The 27,888-nt window shown below is 36.6% G+C and overlaps 1 protein-coding gene across 1 annotated transcript; it reads left to right on the top strand.

Annotated features, from left to right (window-relative positions):
- The first annotated feature begins 16,450 nt into the window (after positions 1 to 16,450).
- Positions 16,451 to 27,502, top strand: LOC129282144 (calcium uniporter protein, mitochondrial-like). The gene is made up of 5 exons (XM_064113487.1): positions 16,451 to 16,508; positions 17,437 to 17,597; positions 20,548 to 20,751; positions 21,534 to 21,650; positions 25,957 to 27,502. Exons 1-5 carry the CDS (start codon positions 16,451 to 16,453, stop codon positions 26,050 to 26,052), a joined length of 636 nt encoding a protein of 211 aa, XP_063969557.1. The 3' UTR covers positions 26,053 to 27,502.
- The last annotated feature ends 386 nt before the right edge of the window (positions 27,503 to 27,888 follow it).

The following is a 27,888-nucleotide window of genomic DNA, read 5'->3' as shown; positions in this document are numbered from 1 at the left end:
AAATTTCTTGCTGAAGGAAAACAAGCCATGGCTTGGAATCGAACCCACATCCCTCTGATTAAAAGACGAGAGTTGTAACCACTAGACCACGATGCCCCCTGCCTGGCACTGGAAAGCATTCATGAGCCCTTTGCCACTTTTTGTTCCTTGGACAATTGTATTTGCTCAATATCAGTTATTCCTAGCCGAAACTGAAGTTCATTTTCAATTTCACCACCAATGAGCTGCATGATTTGCCAAATGATATGATATTTTTGCCCCAAATTTTACTTTGGTTTGTATTCTCAAGGTTAAGCCCACGAAATAGTGCCGAGACATCCAACATTATGAAAGTCCATATATATGATATTTGTTTATAAATGATTTGTATTTTTCTATAACATCTAGAATAAATACATCTAGTGTAAAAGGGGCAAGTAAGACTTGCTCGAATGATAAAATCACATCATTTGCCTTGGTCCAGATTGACTCTCTACAATGTATGCTCTTTTAAAATTTAGAGAATTCTTGTTGCCATGTTGTGAGCATGACTTGTTTGTTTGATTGACCGTATTTTGTCATGACAACGTTTAAGAAGGAAGTGCATTGAATATTGCAGTGGGAAAGAAGAGAGTTGTTCCAATAAAATCTCATCAACTGCCTTGGCTAGATTGCCTCCATACATCTACAAAATGAGGGATGCACATGAACAATAAACAATCTTCGTGTTTTGAACATGATGTTCCTGCCTTGAAAGATGGAGGCTTCTCTCTTATTTCGACATTTCAGATCTAGTTATTACCACAAGATCTATTGCAAGGAAGCGCATTGACTATAGCTTTAGGGGGCCACTTTGCTGCTGACAGTTAAAAGATTGTGTAAACACGACTGAAGAGAAGTCTGTTGTTGCAGACGCACTCTTCGCCGACTTTATGGCGATGATGCGGTTTTCATTTCATATGACCCCACTGTTTGATTTGATTGCATGGTATACCATTTCAGATGGAATTGGATAATCATTAACTATTATGTATCTGATTTTTCTGTCGTGAAGAAACTGAGAAATGTCTCGATAGCATATGTCGAGACTTCACTAGATTTATTACAATATTATGTCTTTATATCCAGTCGCAAAGGCAGTATGTTGTATTTCGAATCATCAAACCCTGATTAATGCATTGTGCAGAAAGATGACTGTCATAATTCATTATTACTGATGCCTTTTACCAAATTTCCAATCCATTTTCCTTCAAAGGAGTCCTACATATCTGTATATCAACATTCCTAGCCCTTTTCTGTTCAACAAAATATAAGAAAAAGAAGGAGTTTAGATACAGTTTGTATCAAATCATATTTTAGAAGATCAACTTGTGCAAAGTGCATGTATTTATTTATATACTATTTGTTTTCTTTTCTGCCGGAGATGTTACATATAGAATAGTTTAATAATCATTGAGACTGTTCATACTATTTTGTGGGGTCAAAGTGAATGAGAGATGTTTATGATTTGCAATCTTCATAGAAGAAGTCATATTTCAATGATAAGATTGTCTGAATATTATTAATTATTTCTTTTCTCCCCGTCTCTTTTCTGCTTTCCTGATACAGATGGTGTAGTGTGTGACTACCAGAATGGCCTCCCTACCCTCCTCGTGCCCCTCCCTTCCAGGAGAGAGAGGTGTCAGTTTACCCTCAAACCAGTCACAGAGACGGTAGGAGACTTCCTCAGGCATCTTAAGAATGAAGATGGGGGGATCGAGACTGTTGCAATCTACAATGATGGTATGTATATGACTTGTGTACCCTCCACAAGAGACAACTTATATGCTTTTCACACTGCACTTTTTGTCCTTAACCCCGGGAAATTGGTGGGGCTAAGGGGGGGGGGGGGTCTTAGCCCCACCAATTTCCCGGGGTTAAGCTTAGCCCACTTCGTTTTCACACTACGTTTTAGCAAAGTGGGCTAGCACGGTAAATAGTAGGGTACTATCTGGGCCTGCAAAAAAGCAGGGTTAGCCGGCTTATTGTGGTGCTAGCACCGCAATTGCGGTACTAAGAGATGCAGTGTGAAAAGGAAAGTGGGGCTAAGCATAAGCCAATCACGGAAGTCGAATTGCATGTTAATCACGCTCTGTATGGTAAAATCATCAATATTCATGAGCTGAGGGATAGTCCGGGGTTAAGGCATTATCCTCGGCTGAGCAGATAGTATGGGGTTAAGAAAGACAGTGTGAATCGAAAAAAAGAAAGTATGGGGTTAAGGATAGTCCGGGGTTAAGGATAGTATGGGGTTAAGGAAATGCAGTGTGAAAAGCATATTAATGTTCAAAATAATAATACTAAATAGTACAAATACATGTAATAAATGGGACCAAGGGTGAGTTGCCCCCCTGCATAATATCATGATGCTGCAGCTGATCTGTGATGAAAATTTTTTTTTTCTTGGTTGTCATAAATGTTGTCTTCTTCCCCCTCTTTAATATTCATTTTGTCTCTTCCACCTTTTTGTAGTAAGTTTGAATTGCTATCATCCCTTGAATGTGATTTTAATCGACAGGGGGAACTCAACGTGTCAGTAAAGACTATCGTAATAATATATATTTGATGAGTTTAGAACATGTGAATCTTGAAGTAAATGTAGCTGCTCCCTTTCATATTAATAAGAAATTAATTATAATGTCCTCTAAAAAATACACAATATATGAACATGAACCTGAATATAATGATATCAATTGAGCTACAATTCTTCTGTTCTCAGCAGAAAATATATTATTAGAATATCATTCAGTAAAATATATGATTTTTGGGGAAAACATGAACACTCATAAGAAATGAAGGAAGAAAGCTTGCAAGAGTTTTCAAATAAATGTATTAATCTTGAAGACAAAGTTCTTTCTTCTTAGTTTTGACTCTAAACTAGACTCCCCTATCATAATGCGAGAGTGTGTCTCAAGATGCAAGACATTAAAGTCTCATACATGAACATGAATACAAATTGATTCCATATATATATACCGTGAGATTATGTGATGAATTCTTAATGTATGGTAATCATTTGGATGGCGTAGATCGTCAAGGGAAGCTCTTAAGTTCAAGTCAAAGTACACTACCATCTGCCGGGGAAGGTCATGGTGATTGTTTATGAAATAAAGCTATCAGGTTATCAGCTTGGGACATCTTGGAATCGCAATATCAGAGATGTAGGATTGAATTTGTAGAACCTTCAAGAAGGACGAAGAATGTGGTGATGAAAATGAAAATAAAAAAGAAGAAGTAGGAGAAGGAGAAGGAGAAGGAGAAGAAGGGGGAGAAGAAGAAGAAGAAGAAGAAGGGGAAGAAGAAGGAGGAGGAGAAGAAGAAGAAGAAGAAGGGGAAGAAGGAGGAGAAGGAGAAGAAGGAGAAGAAGAAGGAGGAGGAGAAGGAGGACGAGAAGGAGAAGAAGGAGGAGAAGAAGGAGGAGAAGAAGAAGGAGAAGAAGGAGGAGAAGGGGAAGGAGGAGGCGGAGGAGAAAAAGAATAAGAAGAGAGAAGGAGTAGGAGGAGGAGGGGGGAGAGAAGGAGGAGAGGAGGAGTATGTGATATCATCGAGGACTGCAAATACAGTATGTTCTTGTACATGTAGGACCACACTAGTCATTTTAGACCAGTTCGTGGTGTCAGTTCAACACCAATTGGTGTTATTTAAACATTTCCTTAATTAACTACATCTATGTTCACATCTAATGGAGATAATGGCCCAGATTCACAAAGGTGGTTTTGAAAACCCACGTTTGAGTCAATGGTTTATGCAGATTTTCTGTATAAATTACGCTTAATTTACCGCGTACATATTTAAAAAAATGTCCAATGCTGATGCGCGCTTTTGTCACAGTGCGCCAAATTGACGTCTGTTGCCGTGGTTATCGACGCTATTTTATTCATTAGTCCACTGTTTGAAGAGTGGACTCGTTAATTCAAAACAGTGGACTCATGATTAAAATAGCGTACTTAACCATGGCAACAGGCGTCAATTTGGCATAAACCATGGACTCAACCGTGGGTTTTCAAAACCATCTTTGTGAATTAGGGCCATTACGGAAATGAAGAGGTTTATCATACATGTACATCGCATCTTTTTTTTCAGTAATGGATCACTTGTAAATATTTGTGATTGATTTGAGATTGATTTTATTTGCCAATAAAACACAAATATGGAAAATAACAACAACAGGCATCAGATTGAAATAGAATGAATAAAATTGACAAGACCAGAAAGTCAACTGAACCTTGTCATAATACATAAACTACATGTACACTGTATATTCTATTTATATCACAGCAGATGAGTTGGCTAAAGTTTGTTCCATGTTTTGTTATATAGCACAAACAGAATTCTGCCAAAAAAAGTTTGTATCACAACCAATATCTTGTCAACTACATTGCACAAGGTGGCTTTGTTATTTTTGTGCTTACATGCACATCTTTGGTTCCCATGCCCCCCACCTTCCACATCTAAATGTTTTCTTTTCTCTTTTTCATCATAAATATAAAGAGGGATTTTATTCTTCAAATTATTTCTGTAATCTCTTCCACCAGATGATGTAAAGGTGGCAAGATCAACCAGTATAGATGTGCTGATGAGGAATCCATTTTCTCTCAGGATAAATGAAGAAACCTACAGGGTAGACCCTCCAGAACTAGGTAAGTGTCTAAGGATATATCTTCATGATCATCTTTTCATTTGGAAAACATGTTATATTTCAAAACTTGAATTTTAAAATTAGTCAGAAATCATGAAAGTGTTTGAGTGATAAAAATTACTGTTCCTGCTTATATTGCTGCATTCACCCGGACAAAACCGACCCATCCACCCCGTAACACAAAGGTTAGCAATTATTTTGAAAGAACAAATCTGATTGGTTCCTAGTCAGTCTACTGAGCAAAATGCGCATGCAACAATGATGATGATAGGCCATTACATGTAGCGATTAATCGCTATTCCTTTGTGTTATGGGGTCCAGACCATCAAAAGCTATTCCATTCTTACCATTGATATACAATTTGTTGGTTAGGAGTTGATTTCGTGGGTGTGACTGTAACACAGTGGTGTGATCATGCTCATCATTTTTGTGAGCTAAAATTCTTTTTTTTTCATTCAAATTCATTTATTTCACTGTCCAATAAAACTAAAATAAATGAAGATTTGAAAGATATCTGAATATCTAATTTACATGTAGTAAAATCAATAATTATTCAAATAATGCAAAATAACAAAAGCGGTACAGATAACGAAGGGGATGTGAACAACGAGCAGAGACATAACATTATCACAGCTAGTCTCTTATTATTCTTTATCACTACTAATCTCACAGTGAAATCTTCCAACCAACATTGAGATTGTTAAAGAAAAATTAAACACAGGTCACAAAACTCTCAATAAAAACTATTCAGATATATGGTTTTCATTTTCTTTTAAAATGAATTGAATGAAAGGCATTTAAAAACATACAATATAAGCTGAATAAGTCCAAAATAAAGAAAATGTTTTTATGCTTATGTATTCAAAGCACATTTGCTCTCATGTTTTCCTGATAAAATTTGTTCTTCCATTTACCTGATGGTGAACGATTTTAAAAACATATTCATATCTTCTTTAGATAAGAATGATTGTTTTTCAGAAAATGTTTTGATATCAGAGACCACAATCCCATTTCCTAGTGAAATCTGATTTAGGCAGCCAATCCAGAATGCCCCTATCTGGTGTTTTTTTAATGTGTTCAAACTAAAACAGGGTTTATGGTAGGGAGGCATAAATGATGCAACGCAAATACATACACATGGCTGTATGCCTTGGGGAGCGGGGAGGAAATTTTGAAAATTTACATTTTTATTACTGACAATTTTCACAAAATTCACCAAAAGTATGCACAAAATCTTTCAATTTCACTTTACGAAATGCAAAAGCGCCCAAATCACAAGCTCGGTTGCTTTGCTCCCTTACTTTCAAGTTTTTTTAAAGTTTACAGTTGCATAATAGTAATACGTATTATAATTATAATAATTATAGTCATTCATTATTATTGCATAATGCTCCCTTTCGTAACTCTGTGCTTTTGATCTGAGTGTTCTGTATGCACTTAGAGTTTTTATTCCTGAAAAAAAAAAGATAAATTATAATATGCAACATTTATATAGCGCTTTATACAATGTTTCTAAGCGCTGCATTTTATTACCCTGGATTTAGCACGGCTTCCCTTATCGGATGCTCGAGCATTCCAGGACGTCCTTCTTACCAGCAAAGCTGCCAACTAATATGTTTTAACGATAATAATATGTTTTTTTCATAATCAAAAGTGACAAAATATGAGTTTTTATTGCAAAATGTTTTTTGTTAGATTTGATTGGCATGCTTCATACATGTATGTGTAATTTATCAATTTTTGTACCAAAATATGTTTTTTTCCTTCAAAATATGATTTTTATTATGGATCAGTATGTTTTTTGGTCATTAGAGGTTGGCAGCTCTGTACCAGGTACCCATACACCTGGGTTGAGAGTGGTAAATGTAGATTAATGCCTTGCCAAAGGACGCGAGTTCTGTGATGGGATTCAAACACCTGATATTGAGGTTCAAAGTCTGGAGACTTTGAATGGTATAAAAGTGTTATACCACTGTAATCAACATCAGCTATTTCTTTTTGTATGACAGTTCTTTCACTTTGATGAATGTATAACCTATGTGTATTTACATGTTGTAGTTGCTATATTAAAGGCTAATCTCACTCTATATGCGATGATGAATGCCCTTCTTTGTACTGCACCTCTAAAAGGTCATTTCATTATGGACATTAACGTGACTATATTTTTGAATAACATCATATATGTGGGGATAATATATCGCCAAGTGCTTGCATTCATTCCTCTTCTATCGAGGAGCGCACCTCATTTATGAGAGAGCAAGCTCATAGGATGACACCTGAATTCATCAAGTCCAGTTGTATTATGCTCTGTCGCTCATACACACATAAACAGGAAAACCCACTCTCGCTTTCGGCGCATTGTTCCCCTCGGCCTGTGTTTGATCCCTCCTCATTCTTTCACCCGATGGTTTTGGCTCGAGGAAATTATGATTGAGGAGCGACTGGCAAATCTAATTCATTTTTTATCAGCTTTGCTCTTCATGATTTATTGCTGGGGGTTCTGTATGTTTTAATAGCAAAAGGGTGTTTTGAGAGTTTTGAAGAAATAAATTTGTTCCTAGTCAGATTTACTTTGTGATAAAAAAATTGAATTTGATCTCTGTGATTGCCAATCATCAATAATTCAATGTATGCATTTATAAAATGGTGGATAGACAGTGAAATAGTAAATGAATGGAAGAAATGTTTATCTTTCTACGTCAAACACTTTTTCTGTGCGAATATGTTTGACTAAAAACAAAACAAAAAACTATCCTCTCCAAGAACAGACCTTCATTTATTTTCAACTTCCAGCAGAGATTTTGGGGGGAGACAGAAGAGGGAAGTACTTCATACCACAAGATACTATTTGTGTGAAAGAAATGGCTAGATGGAAGGCACATACTCCCTATGCACTTAAACAAACTATAAAAAGTACAGTTTAATCAAAATTGAGTGATTATGATTTAATTGGTCAATCTGAAAGTTAGCACAATATTTTGTGTTGAATCTGAAAAAGAGAGATGACGTTCAGTGACAGTTTGAGCAAATTTTGAAGAAATAAATGAATTAATTTGTATTTGGGACGTGATATAACTGATAAATCAGATACAAATTGGCAAATTCATATGTTATACTATGTGTGCTCACTGTGCTGTACATGAAAATAATATCATTTCTATTGCTTTGAAGACAAAACATTTTCTGTACACAAATTGGCAATTTGGCTGCCACCCCCTATTTCATTTTCTCAGCATATACAATTTCATTCAGGGGCTGACATGTACATCTGAACACTGATTACAATTTGGGTACAAGCACTGACCATTTTTTCTTTAAGGAAATGAAAGTAGATTTCTTATAAAGTAATGACCATATCAATAGAAAGGTCAGATGAAACAAGAGTTTCCCTTGTGGATGTTGATAATTTGCCAATTTCGCAATTTTTGTGTGATTCCCTTTATAGTAAAATATTCTTACAGTTTGCATTGCATTTTGGTTATATTGGGAGTTGGGACACATCTTTTAAGGAAATGAAATTAGATTTATAGTTTATTAGTGGCTATACTCTTCAGTAGAATTTCAGGTGAAACAGAAAAGTTTTCCTTGTGTATTTTTTTTATTGTTTGTTACTTGTTTGAGGTGACACTCCTCATTGAGAATCATATCAAATCTTTCTGTTATAACAGTATCTGCATGATTTTAAGCATTCAAGAGGTATTAAGATAAAACAATGACACACAAAAAAAGAAACAAAGACTATATCCACCAAGATATCTTTCAATTCATACACTACATGTATTTCTATGAAGATTTATTTAAGAGGTCAAAAGTGTAATAAAAAATATTAATTGTTGAAATTGCAATAATATTCAGATCAGCTTGATAAGAAAATATTCTAGCAAACGCATAGAATCTTCATTTTATTCTTTGCCTTTTGGCTTTAAGGAGAATCTTTAATGTTTTTGAATTTTACAACATACTCTATGTACATACGCCTACACAATTTCTTCTGCATTAAATAATATTTACAGTGTATAGAAGAATATCCCTTGGGTCTTGCTCAGACTGTTGTATGAGGAGAAAAACATCCAGTGTTCAAACCCATTGCACACATTTCAATATCATTTGGTTAATATAGTTTGTTAGCTCGAGATAATTGCTTTCAAATTAATATTGATTGCATTGCGAAGCCAGGCCTGTGAGAAGTCATGCATGCCACAGAGTATATAATATTTTTGCAATCAGCAATTCCTGTGTGTCCTTTTCTTTGCTAGGTAGCAAACAACCAATTTTCTAATAAAGGGGTTTGTGTGTTTGTACTGTGATGTACATACAGTATGTACAGGTATCTACTGTTCATAATATGAGGGATGTGTGTTTTTGTAATAGATAAGATACCCTATGAATAATCATAAAATCATATTTTAATTTTTTTTTACTGACCTTTACTCACAATTTTAATAATTGGGTGTACATTATGTACACAGTAGGCCTACATAGGGAATAAAATTCATTTGAATAATCACAAGTGGCAATAACATACATTGATCAATGTTACTGCAATTTGTGATTATTCAAATGAATTTCATTCCCTATGTGATCTTTCCTGATGCTAAACTAAGGTTAAAAATCTTTATAAATCCACCTTCCATTGGATTCTTAATATTGCTATGAAGCAGCTGTAATTTCAATTGAGAAGCCACCAAATAGTAAAGTCAGGTTGACAGATTTACAATGTAGGTTTTAAGAAGGTCTGGATTTTGCTTTGCAGCATGGAGCACTAGGTGGTTTCAGACCGCCTCAAAGTTCGTCAGTTCCAGGTATTCTCTGATCAGGAAATTTACCCCGATCAGAAAATACCAGGTATTTTGGTAATGTGAAAGCAAACTACGCGTAATTTCCCCGAAAGAAAATACCCGCTAAATAGTAGGTACTTGGCGAAATTACGAGAACTTTCGCGGGGATTTTTCCAAGGTCGCAGGTATTTTGGCAATGTGAAAGCAATTTACGGGAACTTTTAGCCCAGCGTGTCGTTGGGCGTGGGCGCCGTGGGTGGCTGCTGGGCTAGTGGTTTTGAATCTCGCGCCTTGCCTGCTTATTAGACCATACTGCGCATGCTCCCAACTTCAGGAATTTATCCCGAAGGGTATGTTTCGGGGCGGTGTGAATGCAGGAATAATTAATGGGTATTTTTTAGCCTAAAAATGTTCTCGTAATTTAACGGGGATTCTTGTGATCGAGGCGGTTTGAAACCGCCTTTTGTGAATTAATGTATTGTGTGACTGAAAAAAGTAGATCTTGTGAGATTTGATCCTCAATCCTTCTGGGTATCTTGAATAGCAATCTGTAGGATGATATCGAGACGTGGCAGTTTGAAGGGAAATACAGTGCCTCTGAAGAGTCTGAGAATCAGAGGAAATCAAACTCAGTATGAGGCCGTTCTCATTACGCTTTCTAAAACTAGTTTACTGGAAACCGATTCAGGAAACCACTTTGGAAGATCGCTTTGCTAGCATTCCCACTTGATCACACGAAAGAGGTTTTCAAAATCACTTCACGTAAAGCGCTCTTGTTGCTATGGAAACGCTCTCAGTGGGGTGACACGTTTCGCGCGAAATTCGAAACCGCAGCATAGGCATTCTACACCTGTCGTGTGGAGTAGCGCGCTCAAAATGTGCGAAGATCGCTTCCCGAAGAACGGTTGTGTCCTCACTTACGCTATTAACAGTTTAACAAGGCAAAGCGATCTTGAAAACTACATCGCGAGGTGGTTTTCCAAACTGGTTTGGAAGATCGCTTCCAAGACCGCTTTGACCGTTCTCACTATGCGTTAAACTAGTTTCCACTAAACTAGTTTCCAGTAAACTAGTTTTAGGAACGTAGTGAGAACAGCCTCATTGAGACTGTTTCAGTTGTATTCTAGCTAGGTTACATGACTCTAAACAGTATAACTGAGAAAAAATTAAAATGAAAGAAACTTATTAAAAGGAATAGATATTTTAAAGGTGAAACCTGAGTTAGTGAAGTATATTATATCATTCTTGTCACATGAGGCAGTGCTGCACCACCCAAAGTTTGCTCAATCTCGAGATTTTAGCCCAATTGGCCCTCTACGCGATTAATCTCGAGATTCAAGAAACCCCATCTCCACCAGCGCAATAAGAGCAATTCGTGCTCGAGTGAGGCATCGATGCATAATGATGCGACGCCCGTGTAATCCCGAGTGCGTTTGCACCTGCGAATAAGCGGGATAATTTGTGCTATTTTGCAAATAATCCTAAGTTGACTTTAATACATGTAGCCATGTAGGATTGTAATCTCAAGATTAAACCAGCGAACTATCTCCATTACAAATAATCTCAAGATTGTTCAGATCGGGATAATTTGCCAGATCAGAAATAGCGCAATTGTATGAAAACTCGGGCTGGTGCAGACAGCCCTATGTACATCAGAACTTCATATTGCCTGTTGCATTGACCAAATTAAAATAACAAATCATTTTTGTTTGTGTTAGTATTAGGCCTGTTTATTACTTGCCTGCTGTCTCTTTTGAGAGAAAATGAAACGCATTTTACAGGTCATGATGATTTTTGTGATCTTCATAGTAGCCAGAATTACACTCTAATTTCTGAGGATTTAAAAGAAATCCATATCGGCTGTGAGTAGTGACCAGCCGAATATTAGATATAGATTTAAGCCTTGTTCATTTAAATATCAATCTAAAAGATTTGAATTTAAATCTTTTGAGATTTAAAAGTTAATCCTTAAGATTTAGAATAAATTCAAAATTCGGCTGGTCACTATTCACAGCTGATCTGGATTTATTTTAAAACCTTGCAGTTGGAATTTAGAGTGTAGCTTTAATTTTTCATTGCCGTTTTAATAGTAGGATGTGGATGCCACATTGCATTGTCTTTTTATCCGAAGCACATATAAATGTAAATGTAAGAAACCTTCATCTGGGAAAGACACACATTAAGGTCTCTGATAAGATAATGTGTCATATGAATAATAACCTCTCAGACAAGTCATTTGAGACCGAGAAGAACTTGATGGAATTATTCAACATTCATCATTGGTTGATGGAAGAAGTCCATTATGTTGATGGCCTTAATCTGCCAGAAGTGAGGATGTTGGTCCTTGCCATTATCAGAGCGAGGAGGTTGTTAGTCTGATCAATTTACAGATGGAAAAAGCTTCATGTTGCTTTAAATGCGCATTTACAATGTATTGGTCACCAAGTCATACAATAAATCCAATTTTACTCCAAAAAGTAGAGTGGACAGGGAAGGATACTATTCCAACTTCCAAAACATGAACAAGAGTGGATATTCGTGTATGTATATCTGCCAGTGAATAAAACAAAATCCTTGTTCTGTCAGGAAATGGAGAGATATATAAAGTCATATGAAAGTAAGGTCATATCTTCCGTAGTGATAGTGACTTTTTGTGCTCATGCATGAAAGAAATGAAAGAAATATGGTGCCACTTTTTGGAAAGTTGCATTGGTGGTTTGAATATTTGGTTTTCATCTAAGGAGTATCAAGTATTATGTGAGTTAAATAATGTAAGGTCACTGGATCAAGATTTGTTTTTATTTCTGATGAAAAAAAAAATGTCCTAATTCCAAAATCAAATAATAATCAAATCAAATAATCATATTAATTCTTTTATTCTTTAAAGCTTGAATATAAAGAATATGTGCCAATTATACAGATGTCATATTGAGTATTACATGTTTTCCTATGCAAATTTGTTAGTATTCAAAGGGGGTATATAAGGAGCGTGGAGCAATGTGGCCCAGTGGATTAGTCTTCTGACTTTGAAACAGAGGGTCGTGGGTTCGAGTCCCAGCCATGGCGTAATTTCCTTCAGCAAGAAATTTATCCACACTGTGCTGCACTCAACCCAGGTGAGGTGAATGGGTACCCGGCAGGATTAATTCCTTGAATGCATGAGCGCTGAAAGGCAGCTCGAGCTAAAGCCGGGGTAATAATAATAATAACAACGCGCCTCGGAATAGAATATTTCTAGATAGATGTGGCTATATAAATGCATATTATTATTATTATTATTAAGGAGAGATGGTTTGATTTTTAATGTCAGGAAGTCAACGCTGCTGCAATATTGAATGGTGTAATGCAGGCAAGACTGCCAGGGGCATCCTGCTCGTTACCATTAATTTGAATTCATTCATTCACCATTAGGTGCTGCATGTGAATGCCATGATAGTTTGTACTTTGTAATAGTGCCCTTATTGCGCTCATTGAGATGCTTTCCAGTTCTTTTGGGGAAACAGCCAAGATAAGAAGGACTTTATGATGTATATTTTGTACCTTGTAATAGTGCCCTTATTGCATTCATTGAGATGCTTTCCAATTCTTCTGGGGAAACAGCCTACATGTAGATAAGAAGGACTTTATAATGTATATTTTATACCTTGTAATAGTGCCCTTATTGCGTTCATTGAGATGCTTTCCAATTCTTTGGGGGAAACATCCAAGATAAGAAGGACTTTATAATGTATATTTTGTACCTTGTAATAGTGCCCGTATTGCGTTCATTGAGATGCTTTCCAGTTCTGTGGGGGAAACAGCCAAGATAAGAAGGACTTTATAATGTATATTTTGTACCTTGTTATAGTGCCCTTATTGCGTTCATTGAGATGCTTTCCAATTCTTTAGGGGAAACATCCAAGATAAGAAGGACTTTATGATGTATACCATAATGATCCTTCACCTTCCATTAGGTCTATATATATGTTAGCAATATTATACATGTTTAGTTCATGTTGCAGACAAAGGATTCTATATCCATTTGTGGAAAGAGATAGGGCTTTTCATTCTTTCAGCGTCCATTAACTCCTACACACATCTTGTAGAATGGTCATATCCTGTGAGTGCCCTTTTGTACTTATTTGGTATATAGTATTCCTTATCCTTTTGTCAAAACAGCTACATGTAAGTAGGATTTTCACTAGTGTTACCAGGCTAAGTCGCTTGTAACTTACAGCTTTATAGAACACTCACCTGTGATTGCTTGCATTGATTAATGTGTATGATCAATTGTAAAAATAGCCCCATAATCAATAGCAAAGCTTTACATGTATGTTACAGGGCCTCAGGTCTTAAGGATATCCTGGAAATGGAGAATGGATGCTGGGGGAACTGATAAAAGAAATTTATGGGCCTGAATAATTTCTTTTAATAAAGAAAATTGAGGTTTTGTAGAACTTCTCCATTTATGTACATGTAGTTTTCAACATCTTTCGAATGGATATTGTTATTTCAGTCCAGGAATTGTGACATTCATGTTTTTTATACCCCTTTCATACTGCCCTCTTCATTTTTCACCGGCGAACTTCGCCGACGAACTTCTCTGCCTCGCATTTCTCACTTCCCCAGCGAAGAAAAAAAATGTACCTTTCGCACTGACATTTCTTCTCCGGCGAAAGCCAACGGGCGATTGGCCTCATTTGGCATTTCCGCGGCACCACGATTATTTATTTCCTTTAAGTGTGGAGATCTAACTTGTTAGTAAAGTTGTCAAGATGCCGGCTAGATCTAGTAAACAGTGTCAGTATTCCCTTGATTTAGTCAGTGCTCGGCACGTGCAGAACAAACGAAAGAAAATTGTAAACAATACTTCTTACCTTTTACAAAATGGTATAAACAAAATTAATTACAACATATTTTGGAAGTATTACGAGAAAAACAAACAATATCACTTTGTTTTTATATTTCAGCGCATTTTATACATGTAAAAAGTGCTTTTTAATAAATATTGTTAGTAAAAAAAAAATGTTCGAGGGTACATGTATCTACTTGGCCATAGCATTCAGCTGAGCTTGCAACTATTGTGCGCGGAATCTTGGTACAGGGGACTTCGGGAGAGAAAAAAATTGACCTCTGACGTCATTAAAGAGGAGAAGTTCTCCGGTTTGCTTTCATAGTGGCCTTTTCACCGGCGAACTTCGCCGGTGAAACAGCTTCGCCGGTGAAGTTCTCCTGTGTACCTTTCATACTGGACACTTTCCCCTTCGCTGGCGAAATTCGCCGGTGAAAAGCGCAATATAAAAGGGGTATTAGATGGGTTCGATTTTTTATTTGATCATCTCTCAATTCTCATTACCTTTTCTCTTCTGATAAACTTACATGTATTTTTTACATTATGATAATGCTGATTTGATTGAATGTGGCCATTGATGATGTTTTTTATCATAACACAATTGATTTAAGGTTGTTTTGTATTACTTCTTACAGAATTTCATGTGATCTTAGGACTTAATGTATAATCATGAAACATGATGTGTTGAACAAATCAGGAATAAAATCTCTTTGTAAAGGCAATTTTCTTTTCATTTGATATTGTTGAAGTAGAAAATGAATTATTAAGAGATAGGAAGCAGAAATTGTATTTGATTGCAATTTACAGAAAAATATACTTTGATCATATCCTTGATATGCACATTTTTTTTAACAAACAGGAATGAACATTTCCTGAAGTGGGACATATGATCCTCTTTTATAGACCTGAGAAACTGAACAGAGGAAATGAGGAACTTGCTAGATCAATACAAAAACACAATCTCTTGTATTTGATGCATTTATACCAAAAAGAGAGACCCCCCAAAAAAGTGTTTTTCAAATTCTTAATGAGCAACAAACTTGAGTTAAGTGGCTCTTATACCCCTTTCATAAACCCAATTATGCGGCTAATAGCAGCATAATTTGGTCGTAAAATCGGAGGAGGACCAGAGTTATCCGCATTATTTTGATGCTGCAATTATCCGCATAATAGCAGCATCGGGACAAGATTTTGAGTTTATGAACGTATTTCCAAATAATGCGGATAATTGCCATGGTGCGGTCACAAGGTCACCCTTTTCCAACACAACCGCATCGGAGGGGGCGTGTCCAGTTGTCACGACGATTATCCGCCTTTTTCAGGACGGGCGCTCGTAAAAATAATGCGGATAATTTTCGGAGTTTGTGAACGCAATGTTTATTGAATTAACCGCATTACTATTAGGCGGCTAATTGGAGGATAGGTTTATGAAAGGGGTATTACATTCTAGAATCATTCAGGGTGACTGAAACATGAAAAATTATAGTATGCAGTACTTCATTTGTCTCTGCTCAAACCTCGCAAAAATGAATTTAACTCTATCATACTGTAGGTAGGCTAAGCGGATTTTATTGATTAGTGCACTCACACCACCTCATTCATTAATAATTGCAGGTTTTTGACAAAGGTCACAAAATTAAGATTGATTTGAATAAACTATGAGTTGATTTAAGAGTTAATTTTAAGCACATTTATTTTCAACCTGTATGTAATTAAAAAAAAATCAAACAAATAGTGAAGTGAACATTGTGGAATGTAAGATAAAAAATAGATAAAAATATTATTTGTTTATTTGGTCCCTGTAATATTTACACAGAATTTGCCCTCCACTAGTACATGTATGTAAATACAGAAGAATATAAATTACTGTACAAGAACAGAATCTGATACAAAATGTAGCTGAAAGTACAAACAAAAATAGCTGCATACTGATAAATCAAGGGTGAAAATTGACATGATTATTCTTGACTTTACTACCCCCACTTGCCACTTGTACATTCCAGCCTACATGTACATATTAGTTTGTATATACATACACTGTACTCTGTAGCTGTGAACTTAATTTGAAAGATTACTATGCTACCAATAGGTTTTTACACATATCTGTGGGCAGTCAACTCTATTGATCTACAAAGGTTCCATGGATGAACAACTACTAGTATTGCGTTTGTACTATTTACTTTGATGGAAGACATAAACAGCTTCCTTTGTCTATTTTCACTGGCCTTCCTGACCAGGGCAGGTATTCAGTTCAAGATGTAAAGGTCAAGATTACTACTCTTGTTCCCTTCTGTTCTGTCCTTCTTATCTTCCCCACCCCTACTTATTGGTTTGGTTTTATTCACAGTTTAAGAAAATACATAAATTTAAACAAAATTAACATTACATGATCAAATAATTATAGACAATATAACAATGTAACAATAATTAAACTTAACAATGGATGTAATAACAAAATTATATATCCCAGGGATAGACCCCTACTCTGTTCAATATCCTCTTCCCATTTTCTCTATACTCCGGTCATCTTTTCCTTCATCTGCCAGGTTATCCAATGTGTTTATCTTTTTATTTGCAAATAGTGCATTTATAATGTTTGATTGCTATTTCATGTTATTGTATTGTTATACTTTGTAAATCCAATGCAATTCAGCCTAATTGGCTGCGATATGTGGATATTTTTATAAAACCTTAAAGATCATGATTAAAGTTGATACCGACAGTGGAAAATGTGGTTGACCACCTCATGCATACATGTTTACTGACCTCATTGTGGGATACACTTGTGAAATGCATTCCAGGGGAGCATTTCATGAAGAGTTTTGTAAACGTCTTTCACTGACAAATGTTATAAAATACTGCATATCCTTGCATCTCATTGGCTGAGAATGAATTAGTCAGTGAAAATCACTGATTAAAGTTTTCTTGAAACACTCCATGGTTCATATGTATAGGATTGTTTGCATTTGCTTGCACCAACTGTATGTGGTGTGCGCCATTGACTCCTGTATTTCAAGGTGACCCACATAAAGTAACTGCACAATTACTGTTCCCTCCAAACATTTGTGTCACTTTCTAACTATTTGTATATTTTCATGTTCCAGGTTTAGCTTTGACAGAATGATGTTTTTGATTAATTTTATTATTATATATTTTTTTTATCTCTCCAGGTAAACTAATCAGTGAAGATGCCAAGACTATGGATGATGTCAAGTCCATGATCTATCAACTCTACTCCACCCTCCACGTGGAGCAACATCAGCTGGAGAAGGAGAAGATCTTAAGAGGCAAGCTTGAGCAGCTTCAGGAAGAACTGGAGCCGTTAGAACGGGTAAGGAAGTAGGAAGAGCTCTTTACTCTCAGTCATGAGATGCTCCTCCAATGCTCCTCCACTGCTAGAAAAGTAAAACATTGAATGATTGTATACAATAATGACTTTGAGCGTACATTTCCTTAAGGTACACCCGCTACCAACCAAAAAATTACACGGGGGCGGCGGGCGAATTCGCCCCGGAAAGTCCAAAAAGAGCCCCGGAAAAGGGCTAAAAACATTCACACGAGGGCGACTGCAAAACTCATAATCGCCCCCGTCAACTAGGCTTGGGAGCCAGCGCCGGGTAATCGAGTCTACCCGATTCTCAATGCCAGAGTCGGGGAGTCGACCCTGATCTCTGGAGACTCGAGTACCAAGCGGCGGCGGTTCTGAGATAAAGGGACTCGAGTCTTTGCCATGCTCTCTCATTCATGGACGAAAATCGGCCCCTGCGCCGACTCCAAGCACTGAGATAAAATAAATGTAGAATTTGGAGCCGAGGAGTCATATACTTCGATCAGAACGTTTCTCTTCTTGTGTGCTTTAGGCTCAGTGTGACTGCATGTGGTATGGGGATGCATCGTGTGCATTGTGTGTAGTGTGTATTTCTGTGTGTGTGACTGTAAAATGCCAGTAGAGACCACGTGCGCATGTGTTGAGCGACACTTGTGATTGTATCATGAAGCTATAGCTTCATGATTGTATCATGAACTGGGATTTGTGTGTGGATTGTGTGAGAAGTTTGGTGAAGGTGTAAGATTTTGGGCGACTTGATAGATGATTGCTCCCCCCCTCCCATTTATGTACACTCTCTAGCCCCATGTCGAGCTGCAGCCACCCATCTTGATCCTTCCCCCCAAAGCTTGTCTCTCCTCATTCCTTCTTTTCTTCCAAACTTTATTTCCCTACTATTCTTGTTAATTTCTCCTTTTACAAGTTGTAATTCACTACGAACTTCATTATAATTTTAATGAAGTGTTTATCACCTCTTGTTTGTTTTTAAATATTTTTATATCTCTGTTCAAAACAAGAGTCTCGTCTATCCCTTTTAAAAAAATCACACTTTGATTTTTTTTCTTTCATTCCAAAATCCCATTGATAACGTTTGCTTGCTAGTCTTAAATGGGAGTCTTGCCTTATTGGAATATTGGCAAGAAGTTAATAAAAAAAATGATGTTATTGTTCTGTCAGTAATAAAAGTAGAGATTCAACTATGGATATTTTTCAGTCATATTTCATTTAATCTTCGTTATTTTAATCCAAACATTCATTTTTTTTTCAATGATGTATTTCACCTTTGGCCAGTTCGCCATTTTCTTAAGTGACTGAAAACGTAGACTAGCCCCTTAATTCAGGGACATCAACCCTCGGCAATTTGTTTACATAACTTTCTTTGTCTCCGTCATGTATTGCACAATCTTGAGAAGCACATGTTTGGAAATCTGATATTCTTGTGGTGGTGGTGGTGGGGGGGGGGGTACGAGATTGCCGCCCTTTTCATTCTGTTTTGGTTTGGTACATGGCCTCTCTCACTGTGTGGATAAATTAGGTCAGGTAAAATTTGCAAAGACGTGGATAAGTTCATTTCAATTAGAGGCCGTGCAAGGCTAGGCATTCATGATGGATGATGGAAATTGCCAGTTTTGGTTCTGGTAGGCCTTTTTGTCATGAATCTGTGTAACTGATACGAACGCTTAACAATTCAATGACCTTTATGACTTATATCATTATTTTGTATGAATAATTTTAAGTCTTTTTTAAAAAGTGTCATTTAAATAACTTTCAGTCAAATATGTACGAAGGATATTTGTTCAACTTCATAACATTTGCAGGTACCTATATTGTATGATAAAATAAATTACCTCAGAATTGTACAAATTCAGAACTTTCTTTTTCTTTTACATTGTCTTTAGACACGAATACAGATCTTTCTAGATTAATTTGGCAAATGGGCTATAACACTAAATAGTAAACACGCAAAGCTCACGTCAACCAAGTATCAAACATTCAAACTTGGATTAATTCATGGAGGTTCTACCTCCATGATTTAATCTGAATAGGTCTGTATTAGGTCCATGAATCAACTCAGATATCGTTCAAGCATCAAAATCAATCTATCATCACAACACTAAAATCATAAACCATCACTTCGAAGAAACAATGCGAAGGTCAAACCAGGGAAGTGTTATACTTCCCTGGTATATGCTAGCTACCGTGTATATATATACACACACACACATACACACACACACACACAAACGCAAAAAAGCCGCGAAATAGCTCCAGAAATTGTAGCCCTGGAAAGTGGAAAAAGAGCCCTGGAAAATGAAAAAGTAGCCCTGGAAAATTTTGAAGTTTCTCCAAAAAGAGCCCTGGAAAGAAAAAAAGTAATTTTTTGGTTGCCCGCTACTACCCCAAAGAAATATGTTGAGACAAGGATAAAAATGATGATGATGGTGACAATGATAATGGGGATGATGATAAAAGTATCTGGTGTTGGTGATGTTAATGATGATGATGGCGATTTTGATGATGGCGATTTTGATGATGATGATGGTGATGATGATGGTGATGATGATGATGGTGATGATGGCGATTTTGATTATGATGATGATAATGATAATGGTGATGATGATGGTGATGATGATGGTGATGCTGCTGCTGCTGCTGATGATGATGATGATGATGATGGTGATGGTGGTGGTGGTGGTATTGGTGATGATGATGATGGTGATGGCGATAATGATGATGATTATGATTATAATAATAATGATTACAATAAAAATTTGTTATGAAGATTGTTATGATGATGATGATGGTGGTGGTGGTGATGATAATGATGATGATGTTGATGATGTTGATGGTTGTGTTGTTAGTGATGACAAATATCGATAGTGATCATTATAACATGTATATCATGCTGTTGAAGAGTTACTAAGTTTCATCCATTTCTACTTCCCTTTTATAGATTAAAACTGCCCTCGATATGAAAGCCAAGAAGAACACCAATGTGTATGTCTGGGGTGGCCTGGGTTTCATGGCTGTCCAGTTCGGTCTACTAGCTCGTCTAACATGGTGGGAATACTCTTGGGATATCGTAGAACCTATCACCTACTTCGTTACCTACGGAACGGCAATCGCTGCATATGCCTACTATGTAGTCACTCGCCAGGTTAGTATGCTTGAGTACAGTCATGTATTCTTGGAATTAATTTACATTGTCTGAAGTAGGCAAATCTGATTTTAACAGAGTGAGAGGTATACCATATCTCTTCCTAGTGTAAAATGTATAATCAACAATACCTGAACTTTGTATGAGTGTCTCATAATCATGTTTCTAAAGGAGAGAATACACATTGGCGGTTTAGATGGTGGCTCATAGTGGTTTGCCCCAGAATTTGGATGAAATCGGAGCCCTATATTGCAGAGTTTGGCCGATTCATTTTCGGTGGAAGTCACAATTCAAAATATATTGCATAATGTTATAAACCCATAGAAAGTAAATTGGCCAAACTCTATCACAAAGGGCTCTGATAACATCCACCTCCTGGGGCAAACCACTGTGAAATGTAAACCGGCGTGATGTGTGATCCCCCCTTGTACATGTCTGTTCTTGTGTGCTGAATAAAACTCTTTTTTTCTTCATTTCAATGCCATCTTCTGAAAATTAGCAAGTTTTCACAACTTTGTGCAGGTGATGGTCAGAGAATTTTTTTTTTTGGGGGGGTTATTGTCAAGGTATAGCCCCCCCCCCCATCCCCAAAGCATCTACTTCAAGTCTTTCTCTTTTATTGATCTCCTACAGTTACTGGAATTAAGTCATGCTCTTTCTTTTATGAAGTTATTACCTTATTTTTTCCCCCTGTTTGTTTTGCTTCCTATTTGTAGAGGTAAATATAGTGATTGAATTATATAATTTGTTCATATGTATTATATTTTTTGTCCTAAATGCAGGAATTCCTCTATCCGGATGCAAAGGATCGTAAATACCTTGTCCTGTTTCACAAGTATTCTAAGAGGAAAAGTCTGGATCTAGAGAAATACAACCAGCTTAAAGATGATGTTGCTCAGGTAAATACTGAAAGACTGATGCTGTTTGACAAGTCAATTCTGCCTTTGTAATTAAATTCTTTATAATTTGTGGTATATAACACCATTCCTCTGTTAAGACCATGGCCTGAAGAGACCATCTGCTACACTATTATTTATGAAAGGAAAAGTTTTGATCCAGAGAAGTACTACCAGATGAAAAAGATTGCTTTGGTAATTACTGAAAGATAAAAACAATATTTCTCAAGTAAATACTGAAAATAATCCCTTACATTCCGAGAATTACTAGAAAATACACTGATACAGCTTATGCAGGATTAAGTGGAGTGAAAGGGTCTTGTATAAAGAATGGTTTTAGTGCTTTGATGAAAAGAAATTATGTACATGCAGAGATTGCTTTTCAACTACTCTGCAACAATAAGTGATGCAGACACTGAACATTTTACTCGCTTCATAGTATTTAAATATAGATATCACTTTTGGAACACTCTGAAAAGGTGCATAAACCACAGTTCTAACCACAGATAGTCGTACAATGCCAAGCATTCGCAGCCAAACCCTATATTGTTTGCACAACCTGTCATGAGCAGTAACATCTGGGGTGCTTTCCACAAAGTAATTTGTCAGTGCTGATCACTGACTAATTTGCTCTTAGCCAATCAGATGCAAGGATTTCAGAAGCTTATAACAGTTGTCAGTGAATATTACTGATACAGGATGCTTGGTGAAACGTTCTCGATGTGAAGGGTAGTGAGACACATTGTGGCAAGTAAATTTAATTATCTCCTACTGATGACTTACCCAGAGAAGGAACAATCAATAGTGCCATTTGGGCAATTGACAGATTGAGAACGCCCCTGTTCACATTTCCAGAGTCGTTGGCCCGAATTCACAAGGGTGGTTTTTAAAACCTTTTGTTGAACCCATGGTTTATGCAGATTTCCTGTGTAAATTACTTATTTTCCGCGTATATAAAACATGTCAAATGCTGATGTGCGCTTTTGTCAATGCGCCAACTTGACGCCTGTTGCTGTTGCTATCCACGCTTTTTTATTCATGAGTCCACTTTTCAAACTGTGAACTCATGAATAAAATAGTGTACTTAACCATGGCAACTGGCGTCAATTTGGCGCACTGTGACAAAAGCACGCATCAGCATTGGACTTTTGTTAATATATGCGGTAAATAAACGTAATTTATACAGGAAATCTGCATAAACCATGGGTTCAACCGATGGTTTTAAAAACCACCTTTGTGAATTCGGGCAGTTCAGTCTGAAATTTAGAATGGGGAACGGATGTTTTTGATATATACCACAATGTTTTAGTAACCAGTCTTTTATTGCGCATATCACAAAATAATTCAAAGCCATTTATGCTGTAATGTTCTCTACACAATCAATAGTGCTCTTTGGGCAATTGACAGATTTAGAAGGACCTTATTCACATTTCCAGAGTCGTTCAGCCTGAAGACTTAGAATGGGGAACAGATATTTGTGATACGTACAGTACCATATTGTTATAATATATAAATAATGCAAATTTTTGAGTGTGTTGTGGTGATTCAGCATATTCAAGGGTATTTGCAATATTGCAATATATGACAAGAATGAAGTGCTGCGCCAAGTTCTTATGCATGTTATTGCGAATACCCGAGATGCCTGCGTGGTCACTAGCATCAATGTGTATTATAAATGCAATATTAATTTGTAGTCGAAAGGTTGTTCGAGTCCCTCTAACTTTTGTTAGGATCGCACAGATGAAGAGATCACACCTGCTTTCTATTCTGACATCACAGGCGTACCTAGTATACTAATCAAAGTACTTGCCATAGCGCAGTCTCTGAAAGTGCGCATATTTCAGATAGTGTCTCAGTTTGTACGTGCTCTGGGCGAAGTAATGCACCCAAAATGCACAGTGCTGGGAGGTTGCGTAGAATTGAAGCATGAACACATGACTTACATACCTGTATGCACTCACTATTGCCTTTATTCTTGAACTCGTTTTGATAATCACTCTTTTATTGCGCGTATCACAAAAGATGAATTTAATGCCCTATTTGCCGTAATCGCCACGCAATCAATATTGCCCTTCAGGCAATTGACTGATTGAAACGGCCATATCTGCAGTTTCAGTTTCATATAGGATGATGATCTTTCCTTAGAAATTTCTCCATTTGGCACAGAAAATTGTGATTTGAAAGTAGGAGTCAAGAGTACCATATTGTAAATTGATGATGATTGAGGCAGTGCTTACACTCAAAATAGTCATTAAGACTGAAGGACCTTTTCCCCTAGATTTTCATTTATGGTGAACATAAGTTAAGTAATGAACCCTAATCTATCTTGAATAGCACAATTTGTGCAATTTACATTATTGTAAAACTCTGTTCACACTTTCAGAGTCATCTTGAGTGTAGAATTGTGATGTGAACCATTAAGCCCATCTCACACTATGCGATTCGTTGCGATCCGAATTTTAAATTGTGATAACATTTGATATGAATATTCCAACTAGTGAAATATTACGGATCAGAGTTCAGCATAGTGGTAGGACTACTGAAATCGAAATTCACTCCAGTTAGAGCCTCCCTGAATGAATAAAAACAAATTCAAATCGTAATGACGTCATCATCGGCTGCGACTTGAAGCCGTTCTGGAATTTACTCCGACCATAGGGCTTGCGGCAAAGTAAAAATATGATTTTAGTTTTCCTAACAATATGCCAAACTTTAAATGAAATAATTTCACTTCTTGGAACTTTCATATTTAATGCAAAATGCTATTTCTTGAAAAATTGCATCACACCAGATCGGTGAGAAGGGCTTTATGTATACCATACAATCATTAGTGCCATGTGGGCAATTGATGGATTGCAAATGCACTGATCAAACTTATTTATTTCTGGGGAACAGAAATTTGTGATATGAACCGTAATGTTCACCAGATAATCAATAGAGCTATTTGGGTAATTGACATATGGAAAAGGCCTTGTTTGCACTTTCAGATTCATTCAGGCTGAATATCTAACCTTTAAATTCCTTTAAAGGGGAATACAAATTTTGAGAGACTGTGGGAATGAAAAAAATGTGCACAGGTGCAATATCAAAGACAATTTGGAACACTTTGTGTGTGTCATCTCTAAGGAGGCCTCTCTCGTGATTACGTAACAATTGTTAATCATCGAGATTAATGTTTTCTGAAAATATTGAGAAAACTGTAACAGTTTTGTTTTGGAAAGGGAAAGTGACCATGTGTATAATATTTCTTGAAAGGTTTTTTTCTTTCTCTCTCATTGCCGACCACACTAGATTGTTTCCATGACGTTTTCTCCTGCGACAATTGCTCTGCTCTTAATTCCACACACTAATCAAATGACCAACTTTAAACCTGGGTTTAACACAATACCCTTAAATCTAAACCCAATCCTAAACCTAACATAAAACCCTATTGCAACCCTAACCCTACATCTTTAAGCAATTGGCAGAGGAGCAAATGTTGTGCCACCACTAGATGAGTTGCCATCATTCATTCTCTGTGGTATCAATCAAATGCAAATTATTTTCTGTTGGTTTTAAGTTGTGTTAGCAAATTAGTGCATCATCAGTTGACCTAATTCATCAGTGTTCTGAAAAGCATAGCAAGCACTAATGCAGAAACACAAAGTCATCAATTGTTTTTAATTTTTGTTTACATTAGTTAATGTGAAAAGATGGGGAACAACGTATGAACTCATTCAATTGATCAAATGCTCTCGATACATTTGGGCCCGACACATTATATACTTGGGTGTTGGTGAAAGCATGTAAGGTCAACTATTAGGTCAGCATGGCACCAATGTACAATAAGTTTAGCCCTGGAATAATCTCACTTGGTGGTGAGCTGTCCATAAAATTGATTTGTGTAAAGTCATGAGGTTTTGGAGCTTGGTAAGGCACTTATTTGTGCATCCAACACCAACACTCAGTGGCCAAGTGGATTAGTGTCTAGACTTTGATACAGAGGGTCATGGGTTGGAATCTAAGCCATGTCAAAATTTCCTTCAGCAAGAAATTGATCCACAATGTGCTGCACTCAACCCAGGTGAGGTATAAAGTGGGTATCTGCAGGAATTAATTTCTCAAAAAGCTGTGAGCACTGGAATCGGTAGCCAAGCTTAGCCGGGGTAATACAGGAGCGCCTTGAGCATCTAACAAGTTGGATATGTGCGCTATACAAAATACCCTATATTAAATTATTATCAATAACTCATTGTCTGTTCTCACTTCCTCTTCAAGTTGAAGCATTTTGTGATATCAAATTTTTTTTCTCTCTCTCTTTGACCTCCAGGTGAACGCCGATCTTCAGCGGCTACGAGATCCGTTGACCATCAACCTTCCGATCCCTCCACCTCCTAGGGAAAAGGCACAAGAGGAGGATTTTTGAGTTACCATGGTAACATACAAGTTAATAAAACAATAGACCAAAATTATCTACAAGTGTATTTCACAACCATTTACAGATTGTTGGATATTAATATCAAGGATTATAAAGAATGTTGTTTTCTTATGGAATAGAATTAGTGATCTTTATCTTTATATTTCTCATCCAAGATGTAGAACCTTCTGGTTTGAGGATGACATCCTTACTGTATATGAATAAGAAAGAAAACACAGCATTAAGTGAGAGAAGATGATGTGTCATGGGCTAGATTGTAAAATCTAAAACACCTAATATTCAAGACTCTGCCAAATTAATCATTGATTTTTATTAATTTACAATCTATCACCAGAAAAGGTTAATTTTGGACAAAGTGCTTGTTAAGATTCATTTGTTTGCGGGCTTGTGACGTAACTAACTTTTATGCAAAGCTGTGATTAGTATGGGTTTGGAATACAATGGTCTGTTCAACATTTAATATTTTAAAGTATTCATTGTCTATGTTTAAAGTTCTTTTAAATGTACACGACATGAGATTGTTTTTATTAAGATAGGAGATAAAAAAGCATAACAGTATAGTTAAGTTGTATTTTATTTATTGTTCAGTACAGAAACGTCTTATATCGTCATCATTAGGATTCAATGATGTATTCCCATTTTCTTGTCATTACATTACAGGTTTAGTTATATTAATTGATAATGCTGGTAAAATGATGTATATTCTCCCATTTAGTCTCGGTGTCATTTTATTTAACAACATTTATGGCCAGAAGTCATGAAGGTGGGTTAACCTGTGTACTACTGAATTCTGTAATTCCCATATGCTTTGTACAGGGATCACCTGGTTCCAGTAGGCAATGGGTTAATATTAACCAGTGTTATGTCAAAGGTTACATGTAGAATGCCAAGGTCAGAATGTCCATGGCTGAATCCTGACCGTCATAGGCAAAAGCCGAAGTGTCCAAGACCAACGACTAGCTTTTCAAGGGCAAGGACGAGTCCTTGGTCATGGTCAAGGACAAGTCCAAGGCCACATAATTGGCCTCAGAGGTTTAATGACGGCCTCAAGGTGCTCAAAAAATGGTATTCAATTTGCATTTTATGAAGGTGGTTCAGTTCACCCATGGTTTAAGGCAGGTCCTTTGATGTATTAAAATGACTTGTAAAATGATGTGCTCACACATACTTTGACCCATAAATTTCCAGTTGTGGTAATGATTTCAAAATGAGTTCATACAGAATCCATTAAAATGACCACCCAAGTGTATTTACATTATGTATGAATGAAAATTAGTGCCAAAAGATTCTTGAAGATATTGCTGTAAAATCAGCAAATTAGCATGGGATTCGAGTCAAATGTCTGGTCTTTTTCCAAGCAATAATAATACTGCCATCCCTGTCCCACATTTGCTTACCTGTTTTGGCAATCACCAGTGTGATCTTTTTTAGCTTAGATCCAAGGCCCATATTCTGAAGTCGGGTTTAATTTAAACTCTGGTTTTAAGTTGTGGTTTAACTATGGAAAGCCAGTTGTTACATAAATCTCTAACAGTATAGGTTCAATGTATCAGCTCATTTGACTCCCAAAACATTATTAACTGCCTGGGAAGGGTAAGTATGACAGTTGTCTTCACCATTAAAGAATTAGTAAAGAGCACAGTAAACATGAGAAGCATTCACTGTAAGCAAAATTTTGAAACGTTTGGCTTCCCATAATTTTAGCACAGAGTTAGACCATGGTCTGAAGTTAAACCCGACTTCAGAATACAGGCCCATGATTTCACAAAGTTCAGTTAATTTAACTCTACCAGATCTAGATCCAGGATGATATAGTGACAATTT

Source organism: Lytechinus pictus, chromosome 18, assembly GCF_037042905.1.
Source record: "Lytechinus pictus isolate F3 Inbred chromosome 18, Lp3.0, whole genome shotgun sequence".
Classification (NCBI taxonomy): Eukaryota; Metazoa; Echinodermata; class Echinoidea; order Temnopleuroida; family Toxopneustidae; genus Lytechinus; species Lytechinus pictus.
This window is presented reverse-complemented; position numbering and strand designations above follow the sequence as displayed.